The 21,417-nt window shown below is 43.3% G+C and overlaps 1 protein-coding gene across 1 annotated transcript; it reads left to right on the top strand.

Annotated features, from left to right (window-relative positions):
* Nucleotides 1-1,582: 1,582 nt before the first annotated feature.
* ddx3xa (DEAD-box helicase 3 X-linked a) lies at nt 1,583-18,571 on the top strand. The gene is given in 22 exon segments (XM_048238807.1): nt 1,583-1,956; nt 3,555-3,606; nt 3,758-3,805; nt 5,670-5,729; nt 6,374-6,445; nt 8,143-8,226; nt 9,021-9,203; nt 9,412-9,547; nt 9,728-9,835; nt 10,037-10,136; nt 10,502-10,637; nt 10,893-10,990; nt 11,326-11,424; nt 11,643-11,803; nt 13,659-13,803; nt 14,551-14,695; nt 16,869-17,050; nt 17,183-17,300; nt 17,530-17,683; nt 17,969-17,976; nt 17,979-18,092; nt 18,345-18,571. Coding segments are annotated over 22 exon segments (2,343 nt in total). The 5' UTR covers nt 1,583-1,911; the 3' UTR covers nt 18,440-18,571.
* The last annotated feature ends 2,846 nt before the right edge of the window (nt 18,572-21,417 follow it).

Here is a 21,417-nt window from a genome sequence, read left to right as displayed (position 1 = left end):
CTCTTTTAATTTCGTGCAGTTTGACCTTGTCAGCCAGAGATATTGAGATGAAAACACCTCATTTTTGCTTTTTAATTTTTTTAACTAGGTGGCTATACATGAAATAAGTGGTAATGGGATGGGGATGGACATGCCCCCTAAAGACCAACATACAAAAAGGTGGACCTCCCTAGGCCCTACGGTTCTCGAGATATTCACAGAAAACTGTCTCCGGCCACCTACAGGCCAGTTGGTGTATAGTAACATAAATTAATTTATTGTGTGGCCCCCATGAACGGAATTCCACAAAACTTGGCGTGCATACATAGGGTGTCATAATGATCCTATACTTCCAATTTTGTGCAGTTTTGACTATGTTAGGTCACAGATACCTTCAATTACACCACCTCATTTTTACTTTTTGTGTTTTAACTAGGTGGCGCTATACATGAAATGAGTGGTTATGGAATGGGTTGACATGGCCCCTTGAGATCAACATACAAAAAAAAAAGGTCCTCCTAAACCCTACGGTTTTCGAGATATTCACAGAAAACTGTGTCTGCCCTACCCTCCTTTCGGGGGTCCAATTCAGCGGAGGGGCTACAGATCAAAACGAAAAACGATGGTTCCATGCTATCCATGTGGGGTTACATGTCCACCAAGTTTCGTGTACCCCGGTCTTTCAGTGTCCCGGGAATCATTGACGGAAATTTGGGCATGCGAAAAAGAAAAAAAAAAAAAAAAAAAAATCTGACTAAACCTATATGACCGCCGCTTCGCTGCGCGGCGGTCATAATAATGTGCATGTATGGGTATCTGTGTTAGTAGTTGTGAAGCGGAATGTAATAATTCTCTGTAAAAAAAAACAAGGGAAGGAATATGACAATGGCTATTTATGAGGGTGGAGTTTAATAGGGAAAAAGTTGGTATGAAGTTCTGCTGGAGGAGGGGAGATGAAAAAGGTTCAGGATGAGGGGGATCTGCATTCCAGGTCCACTTATTGGTTTTAGAGGAGTGATTCTTGACCCAGAACTTGTTGTCTTATGCTTGTTTACACTATGCCTGTGCCCTTGTGTATTTGGCAAAACAGCATTGCATGAATTTGTGCTATAACCTATTTGTTTTATCTGTTGCTTGCAACATATGACTAGCCTACTTCAAGGACGTGCAGCATCTGTTTTAGAACATGCCTGTTGCTCAGAATGCTGTAATACCATAGATAGATAAAAGGATGTAGAAGCTCAAACAGCAACAACCTGTTCACTGTTTTTCACAGTGCATTAGCCTGGGTTTTTTACCTTCCTGTATTGAATATGGAGTTAGGATCGGACGCACTAGCAATTGTTTATCTTTTAACTTTTAGATATAGGCTAATGCCATGGTCACATACAAGTACAAGCACACACCACAAGCTAATTTTTAGCACACCAACACCAGAAGGTATTAAAGTCTATTCCAACATTGTGCAGGCTGAAACATTAAAAGCTGTCAATAATAAACCTTGTGCAGAATCCTCAAAACGCCACTGGTCGGCGCTCCGACATTTCCGGGAAAGGAATAAACATCGCGATATTTTCCACCTATGTTTTCTGTCTGTCCACCGGTGTAGATCTAGTCTGTCTACAGCCAATGATATCTCGCGGTACCTGCTCTTTAGGCTTTATTCCACCGCGGACAAAACTGGGAAAGGTGTTAATCGGAGTGGAGTGAATTCCGGGCAGTTTTTTTGGCAGCCCATCTTAGGCTTAAGATAATACATTTATTAATTAGAGGTATACATTTAGTCGGTGAGCATTACACAAAACTATATTAGAAACAAGGACGAGTGACGTCGTTGGCAAAGGAGACCTAGAAACCCCCTGCTAGTGAGTTAGCTTGCTAACAAAGAAAACCTTTTCTCATTTGAAGTGATCCACACTATCTACTTTAGTTATGAGTCATGTGGTCGTCGACAATTCACACGGTCTAGAGCAGCAGGTGAGTTTGCCTCCTATTAAAGTTGTATTTAACTTTGCAAATCTTATAATATATTGTTTGTTTTTTTGAGGGGTTACGATTTTGTTTCGGACTTGCTGTGCTATCAGTTAGCATAGCCTAGAGTTCTGGCTAATGTATTGACGCTTGTAAGTTAGCTGGTAACGTTAATAAAATGGTGGTTGCTAGCGACTTAGTTAGCCACTAGGACTGTAAACGCTAGCCAGCGATGGTGATGATGGCGGAGCTTCATATTTCAGTGCGACTGTATCGTCTTTTCTCGCTGCGGCCTGTGTTTTGCACAGCTAATGGCGACTAGCCCACCGTAAACGTTACTTATATGGTTTATCATAATTACATTTAGATTTTCCATGTTCTTCAATATGACACTGTTCTACCAACACCGCTCTTAGTTTCAGCGAGTTTCCACCAGTTAACTTGGGGATCTGTATTTAGCATAGAATGCTAAGTTGCCGGTAGCGTCAACCCAATGCAAGATGGCTGGTTAACTACGCATGTAACTATTTCATCGAATGGGTCAAGGAAACTCTTCATCGAAATGATTTTTTCAACATGTGGTCTGCCAGTTATGGTCTGTATAGCTCGCTAACTAGCATGCATTTGTGTGTTTAATTTTTGTTAACGCGAACTGTTATTTTTATGTAAACAACAACATGTCAATCGGTCAATCGTTAGCTTGCTGGCTACATTTTGTCATGGCTCCTAAATCGCTTGATTACGGCCAGGGGAGGGGTAGTTGATATTAATAATTTATCCGCTGTTACTCTTGTGCTGCTGTTTTGCTGTCTCAAGAATCCCGTGTGTAATGTTGTGGTACATTAAGAGGTTGCCCAAACTCTGCCTACATACAGTTCGATCTAATGTTGATTTGCCGGCAATGCTGTTAGCATGGAGCTTACTTCCTAAGAAATTTCGTCGGATCTTGTCGGACATTTTGTGGGTAACGTTAGTAATTGTAGCTGCTTAACACTATGCACATTATAGCTAACTAAAGTTGGAAGCACAGTACGCGCAGATGTTCTCCTCAGATGGCTGTGGTGACCGACCGATATGAAATACACTGGTGACTAGTGAAATCTTTCTTTGACGTCTAGTGCTAGTCTATTGCTACCATAGAGAACAATACTTCGCTCTATACCTTAGTCTTAGGTACAAGCCATCATAGTGTGCAGCTGCTTAAAAGACGAACGTGGCATGTGTTTTTCTGACCAGTCCAGTTAGAGGTTACTCTGCTCACACTAGAACTTTCGTCAAACAGGTTAAATAACGTATGCTTGCAGTGAAGTAGATGAACTTTAGCACAACTTTTGTGAGGTGGCCTTCTCCGTTGCAGACACCACACACTGGAGCTGGCTGTATCACAACCCCATCTTGAATTAGCAAACACATGATCCTCACGAGCCTGATAAATGGCATTGAATGTGTCAGAAAGCATCCAAGGAAATTCAGATGTTGAAGGCAATTCTTGTGTATAATCAGGTGGTCCAGGAAGACACTCCTGGACCAGCTGAGCACATCGCTCCTGATGTGACCTCTTTGCATCTGCACAAGATGTAATTTCCATTTTGTTTTGTTTTCAGCTTGCTGTCCTAGACTTGAACTCTGTGGACGTACAGGGTGGTGGAACAGGCAGTAAGTTAATTTTGACTTTAAGGAACAATGTCATTGTTATACTTTGGTCATATCAGAATAACATTTCTATTCTTGTGTAACTTGGGAGCATCTTTTTGAGGGGTCATACCAAGCTAATTGTGTGTGTGTGTGTGTGTGTCTTTTTGTTCAGGGCGTTACATTCCGCCTCACTTGAGAAACAAAGAGGCTTCTAAAAATGGTAAGTATGCATGCAGGTGTGCACTATTAGCGGTTTGATTTGATTTATCAACTATACAGGGTTCCCACGGGTCATGGAATATCATGGAATTCTGGAAAGTCTATTCCAGACATGGAAAGTCAGGGAATTTAATCATTTTTGGGGCAAAGTCATGGAATATCAGGGAATTTTGTTGTAGCAGTTACGTACTTTCCAAAATACATTAATACAAATATTTCCACACAGAATTGGTGTATATCTGTATTCGCTTTACTGCTGGCTTGAGTAGCCCAACTTTGTTTATTCATTATATATTAATCAGGAAAATTCATTTTCATTTCATTTTTTTTTGTCAGGGAAGGTCAGGAAAAAGTCATGGAATTGGTCATTTGACTTAGAGTGGGAACCCTGACTATCATATGATTATGTTTATGATTCTTAAACAGCACACCACTCGTACTGTATATATTTTTTCTAAGTCGCTTTGAATAAAAGCGTCTGCTGAATGAATACATGTGACTAATGTAGTATTGAACTTGGTGCCAGGAGCTTTTTCTTTCTTTTTTTTACTTTTATCATTTCCAAAAGTGCAACTCAAATGGAAATAGTCTGAATGTAGCAATGTTTGAGAGTTATAATTTTTCTTAAAACACAGTTGAGAAATGATGAAAGGTTACTTAAATTAAGAATCTACGGATATGGTGCTATCGTCATACATTCAACCATGGCAATGTTTGGCAGTGTATACTGGACTGGATTGCAGCTATAAAACGGCTATAAGCCAAAACACATTTGTTTTGTCTGGCCATGGGTTAATGCTGTAATGGTCCATAGTCCCTCATGGTGTAGGGCAAAGTGGCACTTTATGGGCAAGCTGGTGACAGACCATTGTTACTGTCTGCTCTGAAAAATGTCTTTTCTCCTAATCTTTGTCCACCATTTTATCTTTTATTCTTTTGTAGCACCAAGTCAAAATAAAATGGCAGCGAGTTGAAAAAGAAATAGAGCAAAACACTCACACTTGATCAGTGACCAAGCACACCAGTGCTCAGTGCACTTTAAAGCTCGGTCATCTTCCCATCGTGATTTTTGTTGTGATTCATGATGTATGAACTTCTTCTCAGCTGCCTCCCTCTTGGAGTCTCTTGCTGACTCTTTAGAGTTGCACTCTAATACCATCTCCGCTCCAAGTAGGTTTGCAAACCCAAAAAGCTATTTGCTCAGACTACCAAAGCTCAACGTATTTGCATTCCAGCAAAAACAACCCAAGAATATTTAAGTATTTTTTTCAAATGGCCCGTTTAGCATGCTTCTTCATGCACCGTTTGCAGTTCTCAGTCCGAGGGGCGGGATAATCGGTTGTCTTTCAAATTCTCTCTGCACGCAATAGGACAGTGCTATGAGTCCCATGCATTTCCCACCAGCGGAGCTAGTTGGCTAGTTCAAACTTTTGTCAACTTAATAAAAGCTTAACTCGTGTCACACTGTTCGCCAACAGTAACATCATCTTATTTGTTTTCAAGTAGCAGGGAATTCAAGCCAAACCGTTGCAACTCTGCCATCAATCATTATGTTAAGCCCGCCTAACGACTCTATACACGATTTGATTGGCCTGATAGAAGTTAAATTTTTCGAGCTCACAAGTCAACAGAGAGTTGCTAGACTAGCCCTTGGCAGCAAATATAATTTGGTGCCGCTAGGGTGCGTCTAGATTTCTAGGCTAATCAAATACCATCTTGACTTGTCCAAAAGCCAGTTTGGCACGGAAAGGGTTTTAAGCTCTGGCACTCTATGTTTGTGTATCATTCAAACGGTGAAACTGAATTTCTTGTCTCACTTTGAGCTTCCTTACAGGCGTTTTGACTGTATCTTCATTTTTTCACAGCAGGAAATGCTTTTCCCTCTGGTAGACAGAGCGGTTATTCAGTGCCACCAGTAAGGAGCTGTAAGTTCTGTTCTGTCGGCTTTCTGCTGAGGGTGCTCTGCATTTCTAAATGCATGACGGTTTAATTACATGCCATCAGACCCAATATGCAGGGGAGCTCCAATTTATCACAAAACAAGCAACCTCACACAATTCACTTTCTTCCCTCTTAGAAATGGTCACATGTTAATGCCAACATGGTTCCCAACTCAATTGCTTACTTAGTGGGTCCTACTTTATGCTCTCCAGGCAGCAGCTGGGTGCATGCCTTCCACCTTCCTATTCTGTTAACATTCTTAATTGAGCATTCCACCAGTGTTATTAGATGATCATCATATGAAAATGAGGGGCATGCCATGCTATTATGTGTGTTGTCTATTGTGGGTGTAGTGTTTGTTTTTATGATTAAAAAAAAAAAAAGACTCAGAATCCAAAATGTCCTTAAGTCTTTCCCAAACAGCCCCCTTAAACTAGGCAGCAGGAACGAAACCACAGAGAGAAATAACTGTACTGTAGGATGGAATTACTGTAGGACTGGTTACTATTAGCAGGCAAAATAATCCAAATGCAATTATCTTGGCTTGAAAGGGGAGTGGGAAGAGTTTATTTTTTTTTATATATATATTTATTTATTATTTTACAAGTTGCCCTGTACTTCTGCTCAGGTTACCCAAGATACCAATCCCAGGAGATTTCCTATTATCACAGCTACGGTGGTGGCTGGTCCGAGAGATGTGGTATACCTGAATTGTGTGCATGGGATTGACTCCACTTGCTTCTACTCACCATTGATAAGCTCAGCACTTGGTGACCCTAGTCCAGCCACAGCCCCCATGTTAGTGGCGGGGCTTGTGAAATGTAGGAATGAGCCCAGTTCTAGCAGATGCTAATATGCTTTCTAATCTGTCTCTGCTCTGACAAGCTAATCCTAGTTTGTATTGTGATGCATGTTTGGACACTGGCCACTTTCCAAGAAAGGGTGATCTGAATAGATCGCTGGTATGGCTGTTGATGCAAAGGAGGAGGGCAGCCACTAACCCTGCCAGGATGCATATTATCCGTGTTCTTTCATCTGTCAGGTTTACCTCTGCCCCTTTTTCCAGTGTCGGCAACTTGGCAGCCAGAGTGCCTTGGCTGTACCTTTTGTACTCATTTGAACCTGTTTTGAATTAAATTAGTTGATCAGAGAAGGTCTAGAAATCAATCTGGATGCTTGCCCAGAGTTTGCTCCAGGCAGGCAAAAAAAAACAACAAACAAACCAAACAGGCCCCACATGGCAGAACCAATAACCAGGGAGTAAATCCACACATACCAGGCAGAACCAATCAAACCAGGCCAGATAAAATCATTGCTGGAGGAGCGTGGTCTGTTCGAGAACTCATCAATTCCTGATTGTTTGAAATAAAAAAAAACTAATAAATGGACCTTTGGTCCAAATGGGTATATTTTGTCTTGTCTGTCATTTTGGAGTGTCCAATATCACTGTGAATGAAGCTTGGGAATTTTGACCAGTAACAAGCCAGATACTGTACCCACATGCCAAAGGCCTATTGTGGCTATTAGCTATGTGGTCCGTGAGGTTTTTTTAAAGGTTAAGTGGTCCTTGGTCTGTAAAGGAGAACACTGGCCCTACTGAAACTGATTTGGAAATTGGCTGTCTGTCAGTACTAATGTTGGGGCTGGTTTGAATGGAACAGTGTCATGGATAAAACTCAAAAAGTCTACAACCTGGTAAGGAGTTTAACTGAAGGTTAGGCGTAAGTCTGTAGGCTATGGGATGTGCCCAGAATGTTTTGATGTTGATTTTATTATTTTCCTCTCTCAAGTCCAAACACTGAAACGAACGCATGTCAGACATACAGATATGTGAGCGCTTGAAAAATAATTTCGTTTTCAAGCCCCGCCCACATGCCAAATGTGGGCACCCAGCTTTGGAACAGAGGAATGAAGGCTGCCTTGTTTTTGTTTGATGTTTAAAAGAAAAAAAAAAAAGAGTTGTTTGAATTGATACATCTTAGCTGTTTAGCTTTCAATTCTGTGGCATAGACAGGCCCAGTTCATCAGGTACTTGTACAGCGATTATCGGTTACACAGAATGAGTGTTTCTACACTTAAGAGAGGAGGCCATGGTGTGAGATGAAGTGAAGCTCGGTCTACTCTGGACAGGGTAATATCTACCACTCGGAGCTAAGGGATGATTTGGCTATTGAGACATGTTGTGTATCTTTTCCTATGCTGTTGCTGGCTGTTGTTGAAGTTATTGACCTTTGGCTGTGTTTGTCAGACTGCTGGTCTGGTGCTGGTCTCTGCATGTGTGTTAAATGCATTGCGGGTGCTTGCATTGTGAAATATCCCTTATAGACCAGGTAGTACTAGGTTGGACTCGTCACCTGGATGTGTGTGTGTGTGTGTGTGTGTGTGTGTGTCCTCCAGTCTCCCCGGCCTATACTGACACCAGTGTGACGATGGACGGAAATGACGACACGTCAAGTGTCTGCAGCTGGGCTGATCGCTGTGGTAAATGTCCTGGGGTTACACAGTTGCACGACTTGTTTTACTCTCAGTCTTGGGCCTCACTGTCCTCCAACTCTCTCTCTCTGTGTGACATTTTTTTGAGCTGAATAAGCACACACACACACACACACACACCTACGCCCTAGCCTGGTTTACGAGGGGGAAAACGCAGTACTTTGTCCCTAAGAGGTAGTGGCTTGGTGTGCATGTCATTGTGGCAGTCGTGAGTTTAGATGGCCCCTGTGCTGTAATGGCCTTCTGCGGCTGACCAGTGTGCTGGTGCAAGATGTTCCAGTGGGTGAACGTCACTGCAAAGCTCTTTGTCTCGGCACATTCTGCCATAATTGTGTGTGTGTGTGTGTGTGTGTGTGTGTGTGAGAGTGTGTGTAGACCAAGCTATATTAGGAGTGCCAGGCCTGGTTCTACAGAGTAAAGTGGTATTTTTTTGTTTTGTTAGTTTTTTCTCTCCCCGTTGCAATCTCTCCTCTCCTTGCACGGGGCCGGTTTCTCTCTCACTCGGCCTGCTTAAGCCTAACACAGCTATGGCTGCTGCAGACCATAAAAACTCCTAAAAAAACTCTCTACATATGCCCATTCTTGTTTCCGATGAATAAAACAGAAATGTCACGATCACAAAACAACCACCCTAATCTGTCAGCCCAAATCAGTTTTACCATAAATATCTGGACTTGAAAGCTTTCCCCTGTGATTTGTGATGGTGGTCAGTGGAGGGGGTAAGTGCCCTCCTCCTCTTCCTCTTCCTCTCCTCATCTGACCTTGCCGCTTCCTCTCCCCAGATTCCCCAGGATGGGATGGTGGGCGCAGCAACGGCTTTGTGAATGGCTACCATGACAACCGGATGAATGGCGGCGGAAACAACTTTGGGCGTGGCCCACCTCGTAACGACGGAAGGGGAGGCGGGCGTGGCGGTTTCCGTGGAAACCGTGGCGGCACCTTCACCCAGCCCATGCACAATGCAGGTGTGGACAACTCTATTCTTTCTGTATTGTTTTTTTTTTTTTTTTCAAACACAGCAATGCCCTCCATATCCAAGAGTGTCTCTCCAAAGCATTATGTAAACATTAATAAAATGGCATAGATGGATTCTAGCCAACACAGACCTCTTCTGCTGATCATGTGGAGAAAGAGCATGTCCAACTTTTGTCCTTGCTGCCGTTTCTTTTGTAGTACCTTATGGATATGAAAACAAAGATGGCGGCTGGAACGCAGGGGCCAACAGGGATGCCTACAGTAGCTTTGGAGCACGGACTGACCGTGGCAAATCTGCTTTCTTTAACGACAGAGGCACTGGGTCCAGAGGAAGGTATGAGAACAAAGCACTTTAAACAAGGTTTCTTTGTCATCAAAATCTGAATGTATAGCATTTTACATATTTGCAACATGCACAGTTGTGCAGAACTACAAAGGAAGCAGAGCACTGCATATTTCTTAGCGTTTGTGTGCTGCTTTGGTTGATGTGCGATGTGCTTGGTGTCCCCTGTAGGTACGAGCGCGGTGGCTTCAGTGCCGGAGGGAACAGCCGCTGGGTGGAAGAATCCAGAGATGAAGAGGACTGGTCCAAACCCACCCCTCCCAACGAGCGCCTGGAACAGTGAGTCATTCACCCAACCCTCCCCTTACCCTTCAGGCAACTTTATATCATGGGTAGGACCCTATGGTCTAAGCCTGGAGATATATAGACGTAGCTATTGCAGTTCTGCTTTCTCATGGTGGTTATTATCGGTTTTTGACTCACACATTCCCCTGCCCCTCTGTTATTCTCTGTCTCACTCATGTCTCATTCTGCTCTCAGTGAGCTGTTCGCTGCCAGCAACACAGGGATTAACTTTGAGAAGTATGACGACATTCCTGTGGAAGCCACTGGCTCCAGTTCCCCTCCTCACATCGAGAGCGTAAGTTATAGTCCCGCCTCACCTTCATTCTTGCTGCTCGTGGCCCTCGGGACGTTGCACAGACAAATTAGTCATAGCTCAAATGTTTTTTTTAAATGCGTACATGGTGTGAACCCGTACACGGTTGGATTGCAATGCTGTGTCTATTGTCATAGCTTGCCTTGTCTGCCTGTTACAGTAAAAGCTCTTCCCTCTGTAAAGGAAGTGAAGTTCAATTGCTACTCAATATTAGTGTTAGTAATGATTTACAATGAATGGTTCAATCAAAGTATTGGTTGTAACATGTTATGGAATCTCATCACCGATGGGCATTTTACAGCGTGAATATAAATGTTAAAATATGAACGCGTGTCCATCTCCCTCAGTTCCATGATGTGGACATGGGGGAGATCATCATGGGCAACATTGCTCTGAGCCGCTACACACGGCCCACCCCGGTACAGAAGTATGCCATCCCCATCATCAAGGCCAAGAGAGACCTGATGGCGTGCGCTCAGACAGGTAGGCAGGGTTGCCCTCAGAAGCCACACGCGGACACACACACACAAAATGCAATGCATCATGGGACATTGGATGTTTTAAGGTTTTTAGAGTTCTCTTGCCGTCTCCAACACATTGTTTATAATGGCAATATGTGCATGATTAAACTACGGTGTCCTACTAGTACTAATGCAGTACCTGCCACAGCTCAGTGGTACCCCTATTGCACCCCTTTATTTCTTCCCCTCTAATGTGGGTCTGGTCTGTGTTTACCAGGCTCTGGGAAGACTGCAGCCTTCCTGCTGCCCATCCTCAGTCAGATCTACACAGAGGGCCCTGGAGAGGCCCTGCAGGCTGCCAAGAACAGTGGGCAGGTACGACGGCTCTGGCATGACGCGCTGTCATCTTTAAATGAAGTCCTTTTTTTTTTATCCAGAGGCAGTTGACTATGCCACTGTCAGATATTCAAACATTGCCAATGTTCAAGGACAGCAGCATGGTTTGGATTGATTCAGCCTTGTGTGTTGAGAGCAAGCAGAATGTTTGTTTCATATTAGAAGGGCAAAAACCGCATTCTAGGTTAATACAATTTTGAAATATTGAGCAGAAACCTAATAGTCATACAGTGGCATAATTCATTGTTGGTTGGTCGCATGATTGATGAATGTTGATGTTTGTGTGGTGTTTTTTTTTTTTTTTTTATCTGCAGGAGAATGGGAAATATGGACGCCGCAAGCAATTCCCCATTTCTCTGGTGCTGGCACCAACCCGTGAGCTGGCCCTTCAGATCTACGACGAGTCCCGCAAGGTAAGGTTGAGCTCTACTACTCGCTCCTGCCTCCCAGAGCCACTCTCTGCCCTGTCCTGCCCTGACTGGCATGCCCTGCCCTGCCCTGCCCTGACTGGCATGCGTAACTCCACCCCCTCCCTTCCCTATCCTGCACCCCACCCCCCCTCTTTGAGCTGTCCTATTGTTCTCGGCCTAAAGTGACCGCGTCTGAATGGGCTCTTTTGTGTCTCGGGCAGTTTGCCTACCGCTCCCGCGTGCGGCCGTGCGTGGTGTACGGCGGGGCCGACATCGGGCAGCAGATCCGCGACCTGGAGCGAGGCTGCCACCTGCTGGTGGCCACGCCCGGGCGTCTGGTTGACATGATGGAGAGGGGCAAGATCGGTCTCGACTACTGCAAGTAAGTGCGCACGCACTCACGCACGCACACACACACTGAGGTACGCACGCACACAGACTAGTGGACACGCATTAAAAATAAAGCCCATCTCTTGGACACTCTGAGGACTGGCTGTTTGAACTTTGCATCAGGAGCTGGGGGTAAATCTGTACCACTTTTTGAGCATGCACAGTCTAGGGGTCGACCAATTATCGCCCTGCCGATTATTAGGGCTGATTTAGAATTTTTATAATAATTGGTATTGGTCATTTTTTCCACCAATAAGCTGATATTGAAATGGGTAAAGAATGAAACGCGCTACTTTGTCTGTAAAGCATCTCTCACTCCCTGAATTTGCTACTCTGTGGTCAAGAGCATTGTCCCGCCCACTACACCGTCTGATTTGTTAGTTAGCACGAATGCAGCCAATCAGGATCGAAGACTGAACACAGACAAAGTTTAGGATTCTCACTGAGGCAGACTGGGCTTCAGCTGTAGCCTACACTGAAGTTACAAAAACACCACTTTGTAAGCTATTGTCTCTTTGATCCGGATCAATAAGTAAAGCACCCACTTCCTTCATTTAGCGAATTCCCGATTGATGCACGTTACTGATGCTGTTTACTAGTTATCCCACAAACTCGGGTGCTACGCGTCGGGAGTTCTCTGCCTCCGCCTCATTCATTAATTGTGAATAACGGGACACCTCGGCGGACATAGTACAGACAAGTCCTAAATTATGCGATAGCGAACGTCAAAAAGTGTAATTGCTCCTTTTTGAAACGGACTGTTAGAAAAGACTACATGCACCCAGGGCCAACCGTAATTTAATCCAACCTGAACAAAATCGCGTCCTGAGCTGGCTATTAACGTGCCTTTTAGGCTCTCAAAAGTGTAGCTTATAGCCTACACATGGACACAAATTGCATGCTTAAATAGCCTAAGAACTATTTTAAAACTGTTTTGTTAAACTATTCAACCGTAACACTTGCCATCACGATGCACCTCTTCCTCTCCCTCTAAATGCACTCACACACACAATGGCAAAGCATCCTCTTTGTGACAGGTCCCTTAACAAGCACATAGCCCATTGTGCAGGCCTACTCTATGAAAATAATTGCTATCACTCAGCTCTTGGATTAACACGATACACAGGATTTACACTTGCAAAGTGATACACAATTGTCTATCAACTTGCATCAAAAGAAGAAAGAAAAGTTTGCATAATTAAATGATTTTGAATTAAATTTTTGCAGCATATAGCCTTTACTATACCCACCTTTTTGACAACTGACATATCGGTTTTACCTATTGGTTATAGGCCTCCTGTTTTGGTAATAATTGATATCGGTATCGGCCCTAAAAAAAACATATCGGTCGGCCTTCCCATGTAAATGTGACTAGAGTGGCAGCGTGCCTGTTACTGAATACTCACTGTTGTTTTTTTTTTTTTTATCTGATAAGTGGATTTTCAACCCCCTCTCCCACACACACACACACACACATACCATTCCAGATCAAGTTCGTTTGAAACGAAGAGTCTTAGCATTTGCCCTAGTTTTCCCCGCAGGCATGCTTTCAAGAGAAATGGAAATGAAATGGGCAGAATAATAAAGACTTGTTCTGATGTTGCACAAATGGCCTAGTTGCTATGGACCCTTTCAACAAGGTAAACACAAACAATGCTTGAACATTCTATTTGGGCCCCAATCTACTTCCTCTGCATTAAGATAACATATGGAATGTTAAAAAGGAAGTCTTGTGGGGCCAACTATGATGCTGATAATGGAAGTCTCTTGAAAGGGTCCATAGACTTACTGTAAGTGTTGATTCTTTTGACAAAATGCCTTTTTCCTCCCACTTTTCTGCTCTGCAGTTACCTGGTCCTGGATGAGGCTGACCGTATGCTGGACATGGGCTTTGAGCCCCAGATCCGCCGCATCGTAGAGCAGGACACCATGCCCCCGAAAGGGGTCCGCCACACTATGATGTTCAGCGCCACCTTCCCCAAGGAGATCCAGGTACGGGTCCGACCTCTGCTGACCCCTGGCACAACGCAGCTGATGACCCAGATGTTACGCACCAGCGTGGTGCCTGGAGTCAAAGGCTAAAATAACATGGTGATGATGATTGAGCTATGAACATGTCTGTATACCGTAAAACGTTGATTAAAAGCCCCCACTAAACGCAGAATGATTTGTAATATGTTATTGGATGACAATTTTTGTTTTGTATAAGAGGAATTACGTAAAGGCTTGGCCCTAATAGACGCCTGTCTCAAATATAAGTAGGTTGAGTTTGACTATTGAAGTAAACAAAAGCTTGGGCTATTAATCAATGTTTTACAGTATTCCTGCAGGGAATAAATTGTTCAGGCACAGTACCTGAATCCAGGTGTGAGCCGGCAGGTTTGATTTGAAAATAGGCAATTAGACTAAAGTATATATGACGTCTGAACTTCAGGCACAGACATTTTCACTTCTAAAAGGGAGGTTTTGGTCCTTTCCTCTGCCACCTTAGTACTTAATCTTGAGCATTTAGGCTTTGATCTCTACAGAGTGCATCGACAGTTTTGGTGCTACCTAAATAAAACTCAATATATGTATGTGTAGGACTGCAACTATAATAAGTCGATTAGTCTGTGGATTATTTTCTTAATTAGATGATAAGTTTAAACAATGTATGTGTCTATGTATGTAGCTACCTGTTCTCAGCAACCAAGGCAACACAGCCCTGTCTTACACATGTGTGTGCATTCGGCCTTTCAGATCCTTGCCAGAGACTTCCTGGAGGAGTACATCTTCCTGGCTGTGGGCCGCGTAGGCTCCACCTCTGAGAACATCACCCAAAAGGTGGTGTGGGTTGAGGAGAGCGACAAGCGCTCCTTCCTGCTGGACCTGCTCAATGCCACAGGTAGGTGCAACACCTGTCTCCGTTTTGTTCTGATCCAAGCCTCTAAATCCCAGCCAGATAACTGTGCGCGTGTGTGTGTGTGTTAATGACCTAGAAAATCAAGCCCACGGAGGCCTTTTTTAATCTCCATTTTTCTGGGTTTTGAGGTTTTTAGTATAATTAGAGAAGTCAAAACGGTTCAATGTTTGTTGCAGAATTTTTTTTTTTTTTTTTCTTCCATTTTGTTTTTTTTTCCCTCCCCCAGTTTCCCCCGTAATTTCTACCCCATGTAAGGCCTTGACCGAATACCCTAGTTCCCCTTGTCTGAACAGTGTGTGTGTGTGTGTGTGTGTGTGTGTGTGTGTGTGTGTCTTTGTCTGTCTAGGCTGGACAGATAATCCTCCTCCCAAACACTTAAAATTGGCAGTTCTGTTGGACTTGCTTAATTTCTTCAGATTCCAAAAGTTTCCTTGGTAGCCACTACGATTAGCTGATGCTCTTAACCAGTCCAGCTCGTGTGCTGTTTTATGCATGCATGTATGTGTGCGTGTATGTGTGTATCTTTGTATGTATACGTAAAAAACAAAAATCTGTGTGCTGTGAAGTGCATTAAAGTTTACTGGGAGGTTTGGTTCTTATTTGAAGTCATTCCCAGTGAGGTTCAGGAAAATGCAGGCGAGGCTCCAGAGAGACCCGGTAAGTGGGCGACTTACTTCCCCTTCAAGATGGTTATCCAGAGCATCACATTCCACCCCTCCCCTACCTCCCTCCCCATCACCCATCTCAGATGATTCCCAGTTTTTGTTTACCCCCCCCCCCCCCCACCCCACCCCCCTCATTCGCTTGTCAGGTTTCCGTTCTAATTCCTCTCGGCCTTGTCTGAGAGGAATTTTTCACTCTCAATGTCCCCTGCCATGAAGCATGCAGGCCTATTCTATGCGAGCCTGGCTGATTTGTAGCGTGGTAGAGCTTGGTGGTAATGTCCGAGCTTTTTTTTTTTTTGCAAGTTTGTACGTTTTTGTTTTGTTTTTTGGGGGGATTTTTGCGTCTGTATGCCTGTAGAGTCGATAACCTGTGAGTCATCACTGCAGACCTGTCTGGTTGTTGCCTTTGGAAACCATGCCGCATTCCGTATCTGCGCCTCTCGCTACTCTTGCCTCCAACTTCCTCTTGTCCTTAAGACACGAGTCATCATTCCTAACTGTTGGGATGAGATATTACTTGCTAACAGACCCTACATTTTGGTAAAGAGAGAAGTGTCTGAACTGAACTCAAGCTGAAGATGGAAACAGAGCGATGAGGCGATTTGTCTGCCATTGTTTGTGAATCATCGGGGTTGGGGTACAACTCAAAAAAGAGTCCTCCAAGATCATCGCCATGGTTACAAAGTGCAAACATCCAAAACAAAATCATGGTGGCCTGACATGCTGGGCTTCTTTCTGCATCTTCACCATGGCAACCTGTGCAGGAAATGCATGTTGATGCATTTCATTGGGTTGATGTTGCCATGTGAACGTGCACCACTCCTGTCCTACAGCTACTGTGATGCTGAGAGATAAACACAGCTGCAAGAAACACTCATACAGACTTGCAAACATGCATTTGCAACACAAGTTCACTTGCACACGCACATACACACATATGCACGCACACACACACATATATACATTTGCACACACGCTCATTTGCTCTCTCTTACACACACGCACACACACACACTTGTCCCTTCCCTTTTGTCATATCCCTTCTCCTCACCTCATCTCACGCTTCTGCCATGATGGCCATTAAAGAGAACAATTAAAGCCTAAACAGCTGTCTGTGACAAACATTGAACCCAAAAATAAAAAAGCCAAAAGCAAAAGGGTGCAGTCAGTCATGTCTGCACGCTTGAAAAAAAGGTCGGGGCAGGCTCCAAGTACACTATTCTGGCCTTTAGTCTGAGACAAAAGCTCAATTTCACTTAATGGTTGTCAGATGGACGCAAAGCTGCTGATGCCTCAATTATCATTTTCCTTTGTGTTATATTTGTATTTTTGTTTTTTTGTTTTTTTTTATTCACTTTCCTCCTCCACCTTCTTTGGAGTTTGATCATGCAGAATGTATAAGCCTTTCTCCCCTTCTGTGCATTTTGTTTTTGTTTAATTTGGTTTTAGCGCGTTGATCGACAACCAAACCTCATTTCCTGTCCCTGTAGGTAAAGACTCGCTCACACTAGTGTTTGTGGAGACCAAGAAGGGGGCCGATGCCCTAGAGGACTTCCTCTACCGTGAGGGCTATGCCTGCACCAGTATCCACGGCGACCGTTCCCAGAGAGACCGTGAAGAAGCACTGCACCAGTTCCGCTCCGGACGCTGCCCCATCATGGTTGCCACTGCGGTTAGTCGAATGTGAAAAAAACACAATTTGTTTATAATGTCCATGTCCATTGAAACAAGGTGCAAGACAAAAAGATCTAGCTTGGTTTTGTTGTGCCAATCATTAGGCTTAATTTTGTCAATGTCATTGCAGGTGGCTGCCCGTGGGCTGGATATCTCTAATGTGAAGCATGTCATCAACTTTGACCTGCCCAGTGATATTGAGGAGTACGTCCACCGCATTGGGCGTACCGGCCGTGTGGGGAACCTCGGTGAGTCCTACGAGCTGGGCATATTCTGACAGAAAGTCACTTAAATTGACCAGTTAAAAATCTGAAGAACTGTAGATTCCTCCAAATACAATGATTATCTGTATAATCTTTCAGCACGATTTGTTTGACATACAGACTCCTAAACAATATCTAATTTTACAATTTGCAGTTCTACAATACAGTTCCCTTTGTTTTGAATAAAATGAATTGCTTTTCAACCATGTCGCAGGTCTGGCCACTTCCTTCTACAATGACAAGAACAGCAACATCACAAAGGACCTGCTGGACATCCTGGTTGAGTCCAAGCAGGAAGTGCCCTCCTGGCTGGAGAGCCTGGCCTATGAGCACCAGCACAAGAGCAGCAACCGTGGTCGCTCCAAGAGGTAATCATAATCACCTTTTAGAAAATACCTGTAAAATGTCATAGAAATCAATTAGGACTACCTTACTGTATCCCCTCCCATAAATTAAAAACATACTGTATTCTACTATACACATACCAATATTGTGGAAATGGAAGTTGAAAATGACCTAATCCTTATCGCTTAAATGAATGATTGTGAGTTTGGAGCATCATGGCTTGTTCATGCACAACCATAGTCATGGTGTCATTCACCATCAGTCTCCCTCCACTACTAATTGTTCATCTTTCTTGTTACCTCCTGCAGGTTCTCTGGTGGTTTGGAGCCAGAGACTACCGACAGATGTCTGGCGGTGGAAACACCTTTGGCAATCGTGGTGCTCGTAGTGCGGGTGGCCATGGAGGAAACCGTGGCTTCGGTGGAAATAAAGGTGTGGACCTTTCATTTGTTTAATATGTGTGTTAAAACATGTATGCAGATACCTGTACTTATATGGCTGTATACAGTAGGAATACTTTTCTTTGTGAAGTCCTGTAGATTAAAGCACTTAGGTGAAGTTTCTGAAGATGTAATTACACGTCATTGAGACATCTTGATGGATATTTAGGGCTATGTTTTGACACTTTGTACCACTTGTAGAAATACGTTTTTACACAGTGCCTATGCCTTTGTTTTTCTTCAGGTGGCTTTGGGAGCTTTGGAAATGATGGCTACGGCGGGAGCTATGGGGGCAGTTATGGGGGCAACTACAACCAGGTGGACTGGTGGGGCAATTAGATATAGAACCCCTACCCACAGGGTTATCACTATGCCAAAACAGCAGAAAAGAAAAATAAATAAAATGGGAAACCACATGTTAAAAAAAACAAAAACAAAAAAAAAAAACGAAACCTAGCCAGACCATACTCCCTGCCCCTCTCAGCCCCTCCTCCCTACATCCCTCTTAAATGTGTAGCTTCAAGAACTCGCAGTGAGTCACAACCTGTGAATTTAATTTCCTCACATTCTCAGAGGGAGCCCGGTGAGAAGACAAGGGGGCGATGGTCGGCCTGACCAAAAAAAGAGTAGGAGCGTCTCCCACAATCCCCCAAGCCCCCTCCTTGCCCGCCCAAGTTTCAAAAGGGATGCCTACGCACTGTCGGTGTCCGGTGTAGAATCTGGGACTTAACGTTTTTATTTTTATTTTTCCCAACTGCACTTTTATTTTTTATTTCTTCATATGAAAAAAATAAGAAAACAGAAGAAATGAAAAAAACACACACACACGCACACACAACGACAGAAAACCTGAGGATCATTCATAATGTTGATGTACTGTGCCTTTCAATTTAGACAGGAATATCTATATTTTTGTGTGTGTGTGTGTTAGCGTCATTTCACCAAAATGAACTCGGCCAAGAGCTCAATTTGTTGACCGTTCTGAAGGCATAAGAAACGTTTGTACTTAAGTCAAACCTTGGCAAACACTAGGATGATGCGACTCACCCATGTCGCTGTTTCATTCGAACCAAAAAAAAGAGGAAAGATAAATTCACCACAAGGATATCATGTAAGCCTACAAAAGGGCCTGATCACAAACAGCTTATGGAACCACCGCAAATGTGCGGTGAAAAAATAGGTGGTGATTCCTTGTGTGAAAACCGTACTCTATGGGATGAGTTCTCTGTATGAAAATTTTTGTTTTTGCTCACTCTATCCTGGATAGGCACCTATTAAGGATGTGGTTGTTGTCAAAAGGCCATTCCAGTTGTGATGGTAATAGTCATGACAAACAGGCGTCGATAACAAAATAGCCGAGGTGTGAACTAGTACCCATGTGGTTCAGACCTACAATGCTGGAACTTGTTACTCCACTTTGAATTGACTTGACAGTGTTACGGCAGCTAGTAAGTAACCACATGCTAGCCACTTCGAAGTGGGCAGTGTTTTTTGTTGAGTTATTTTGATTTGAGGCAATTGGTTGGCGATTTCGATCGATGCTAAGATGGAGAAAAAAACAACAACTTTTTTTTGTTCGTTTTGAAGTGTCAACAGCAGAGGAAAAAAGCTTTTTTTTTTTTTGTTTCAATGAGATGTTTCTTTTCACAAACATTACGAAACAAAAAATGGCTGCCACGTGGAACGAGAAGCTTGTATAAATATGGCTGAGAAACTTAAAGGACCACGGCACCGAAGCGGCCCTGTTGTGTCCCATCGAGGACGCACGGCTGTTGCGGTCTCATGCGCATGCTAGTGTTTTGTTTTTTGGTCAAGGAGACAAAAAAAGACATGAATTCAGTCGCAGGCTTCACCTTTTTTGAATCACAAACGTTTTCTCTTTTTTTCAAGCTGCGTTGGAGGCATTGCTCCTTTTCGTCCCCGCACACCCCACCCCCTCTCTTCTCCATAGACCTAAATAAGATGGGGATCTGGCTACAGGATTCGTATTAGTTGAGAGCTAAGCTATAGCTATACAGGGGTGGGTGGATGGGGGAGGACTTGGAGGGATGTGGATGGGAGTAAGGGTAAGAGCAGTTTTATTTTTTTTTTGGTGGGCTTTGGCTTTTGGCCCTTGACGAGGATGGGTGCTTTTATGGTGGCCAAATAAAAAACCTCGTGCAATTGCCTCCCACTTAACCATGTAGTTACCAGCTCCTCCGTGGAGCATCTGTGCTTGTGGCACTTTCCGCAGCGCTGGCCGCTATAGCCGGCGCCACCCTCAGTCTCCCTCTCACAGAGGGCGGCTGCTTTTGAAAGGAGGAGAAAACGGGCATTTAAAAATTTTACTTTTTTTAAGTGCAATAGATTTCTTCTCAAGCGAAGTTGTGCCTTGCCATTTAGTTGTTTGTTATTATTTTCATTTTATTTCAACTGATGAAGTAAAAGCGGATGCACTGACAGTATTGAGGAAAGGAAAACCTTTCAAAAATCTTAATTTAAACAAAAAATAATGAATGGTGCTATTTAAGTTTAGGTGTTTAGGCCCTTTGTTATGCCCATCAAGTTTTACAGACCGATCTTCTTTTATTGCACATTTCGTTTTTTATACAAATGTCTTGAGTGTGTGTCCTCAAGCTTCCAAACATTTTGTGTGTGTGTGTGTGTATGTGAGCGTGGGACGACACGAAATAACGCAGCTTGTTTACAAAAAGGGGAAAGGGTTCTCAACGTTCAACCAGGAATTCTTTGGGACCAGGGGGCAGTAGCAGTGGGGGAATTTAGCTATTTGCACACAGATTTCTAGATTCTACTTTTGCTGCTAGTTTTGTGTAATTTATGAAGCATTTTTTGAGAAATATTTATTTTTGTAAGCCTCAAAGTGATTCTTTGAAAGTTTCAAGAAACTTGACCAAAAGACCGTACAAAAAACACTGGCACTTGAATGTTGAATGTCAACTGTATGCGTGAAAATAAATTTATATATTTCGGGGTAGTGTGAGCTTTTTAACGTTTCAGACATATTGGACTCAAGTCAGTATCCACAGCTGTTGATGGCCTCTTGGCCGTTCATTATTTAACAACTTAATAATTGGCTCTCAAAATTTGGAATGGGGATTTAACAAAAACCAATCAGACATGCCAAGGTTTGGAATGATGATGATGTCAAACAGAGCAAACAATTTCTTAAATGTATTAGTGCAAACGAAAAAAAGTGTCCAGATTCTCCAATTGTGTGCATTGTTTTCTCACTCCTTTTTTTGTTTTGATATTTTTTTTTCTCTTTCTTTTTCTTAAAGTTGAAAGAAAATGATTTGTTAATGTTATTTGGTTTCCAG

This window comes from Alosa alosa, chromosome 3 (genome assembly GCF_017589495.1).
Source record: "Alosa alosa isolate M-15738 ecotype Scorff River chromosome 3, AALO_Geno_1.1, whole genome shotgun sequence".
NCBI classification, from domain to species: domain Eukaryota; kingdom Metazoa; phylum Chordata; class Actinopteri; order Clupeiformes; family Clupeidae; genus Alosa; species Alosa alosa.
This window is presented reverse-complemented; position numbering and strand designations above follow the sequence as displayed.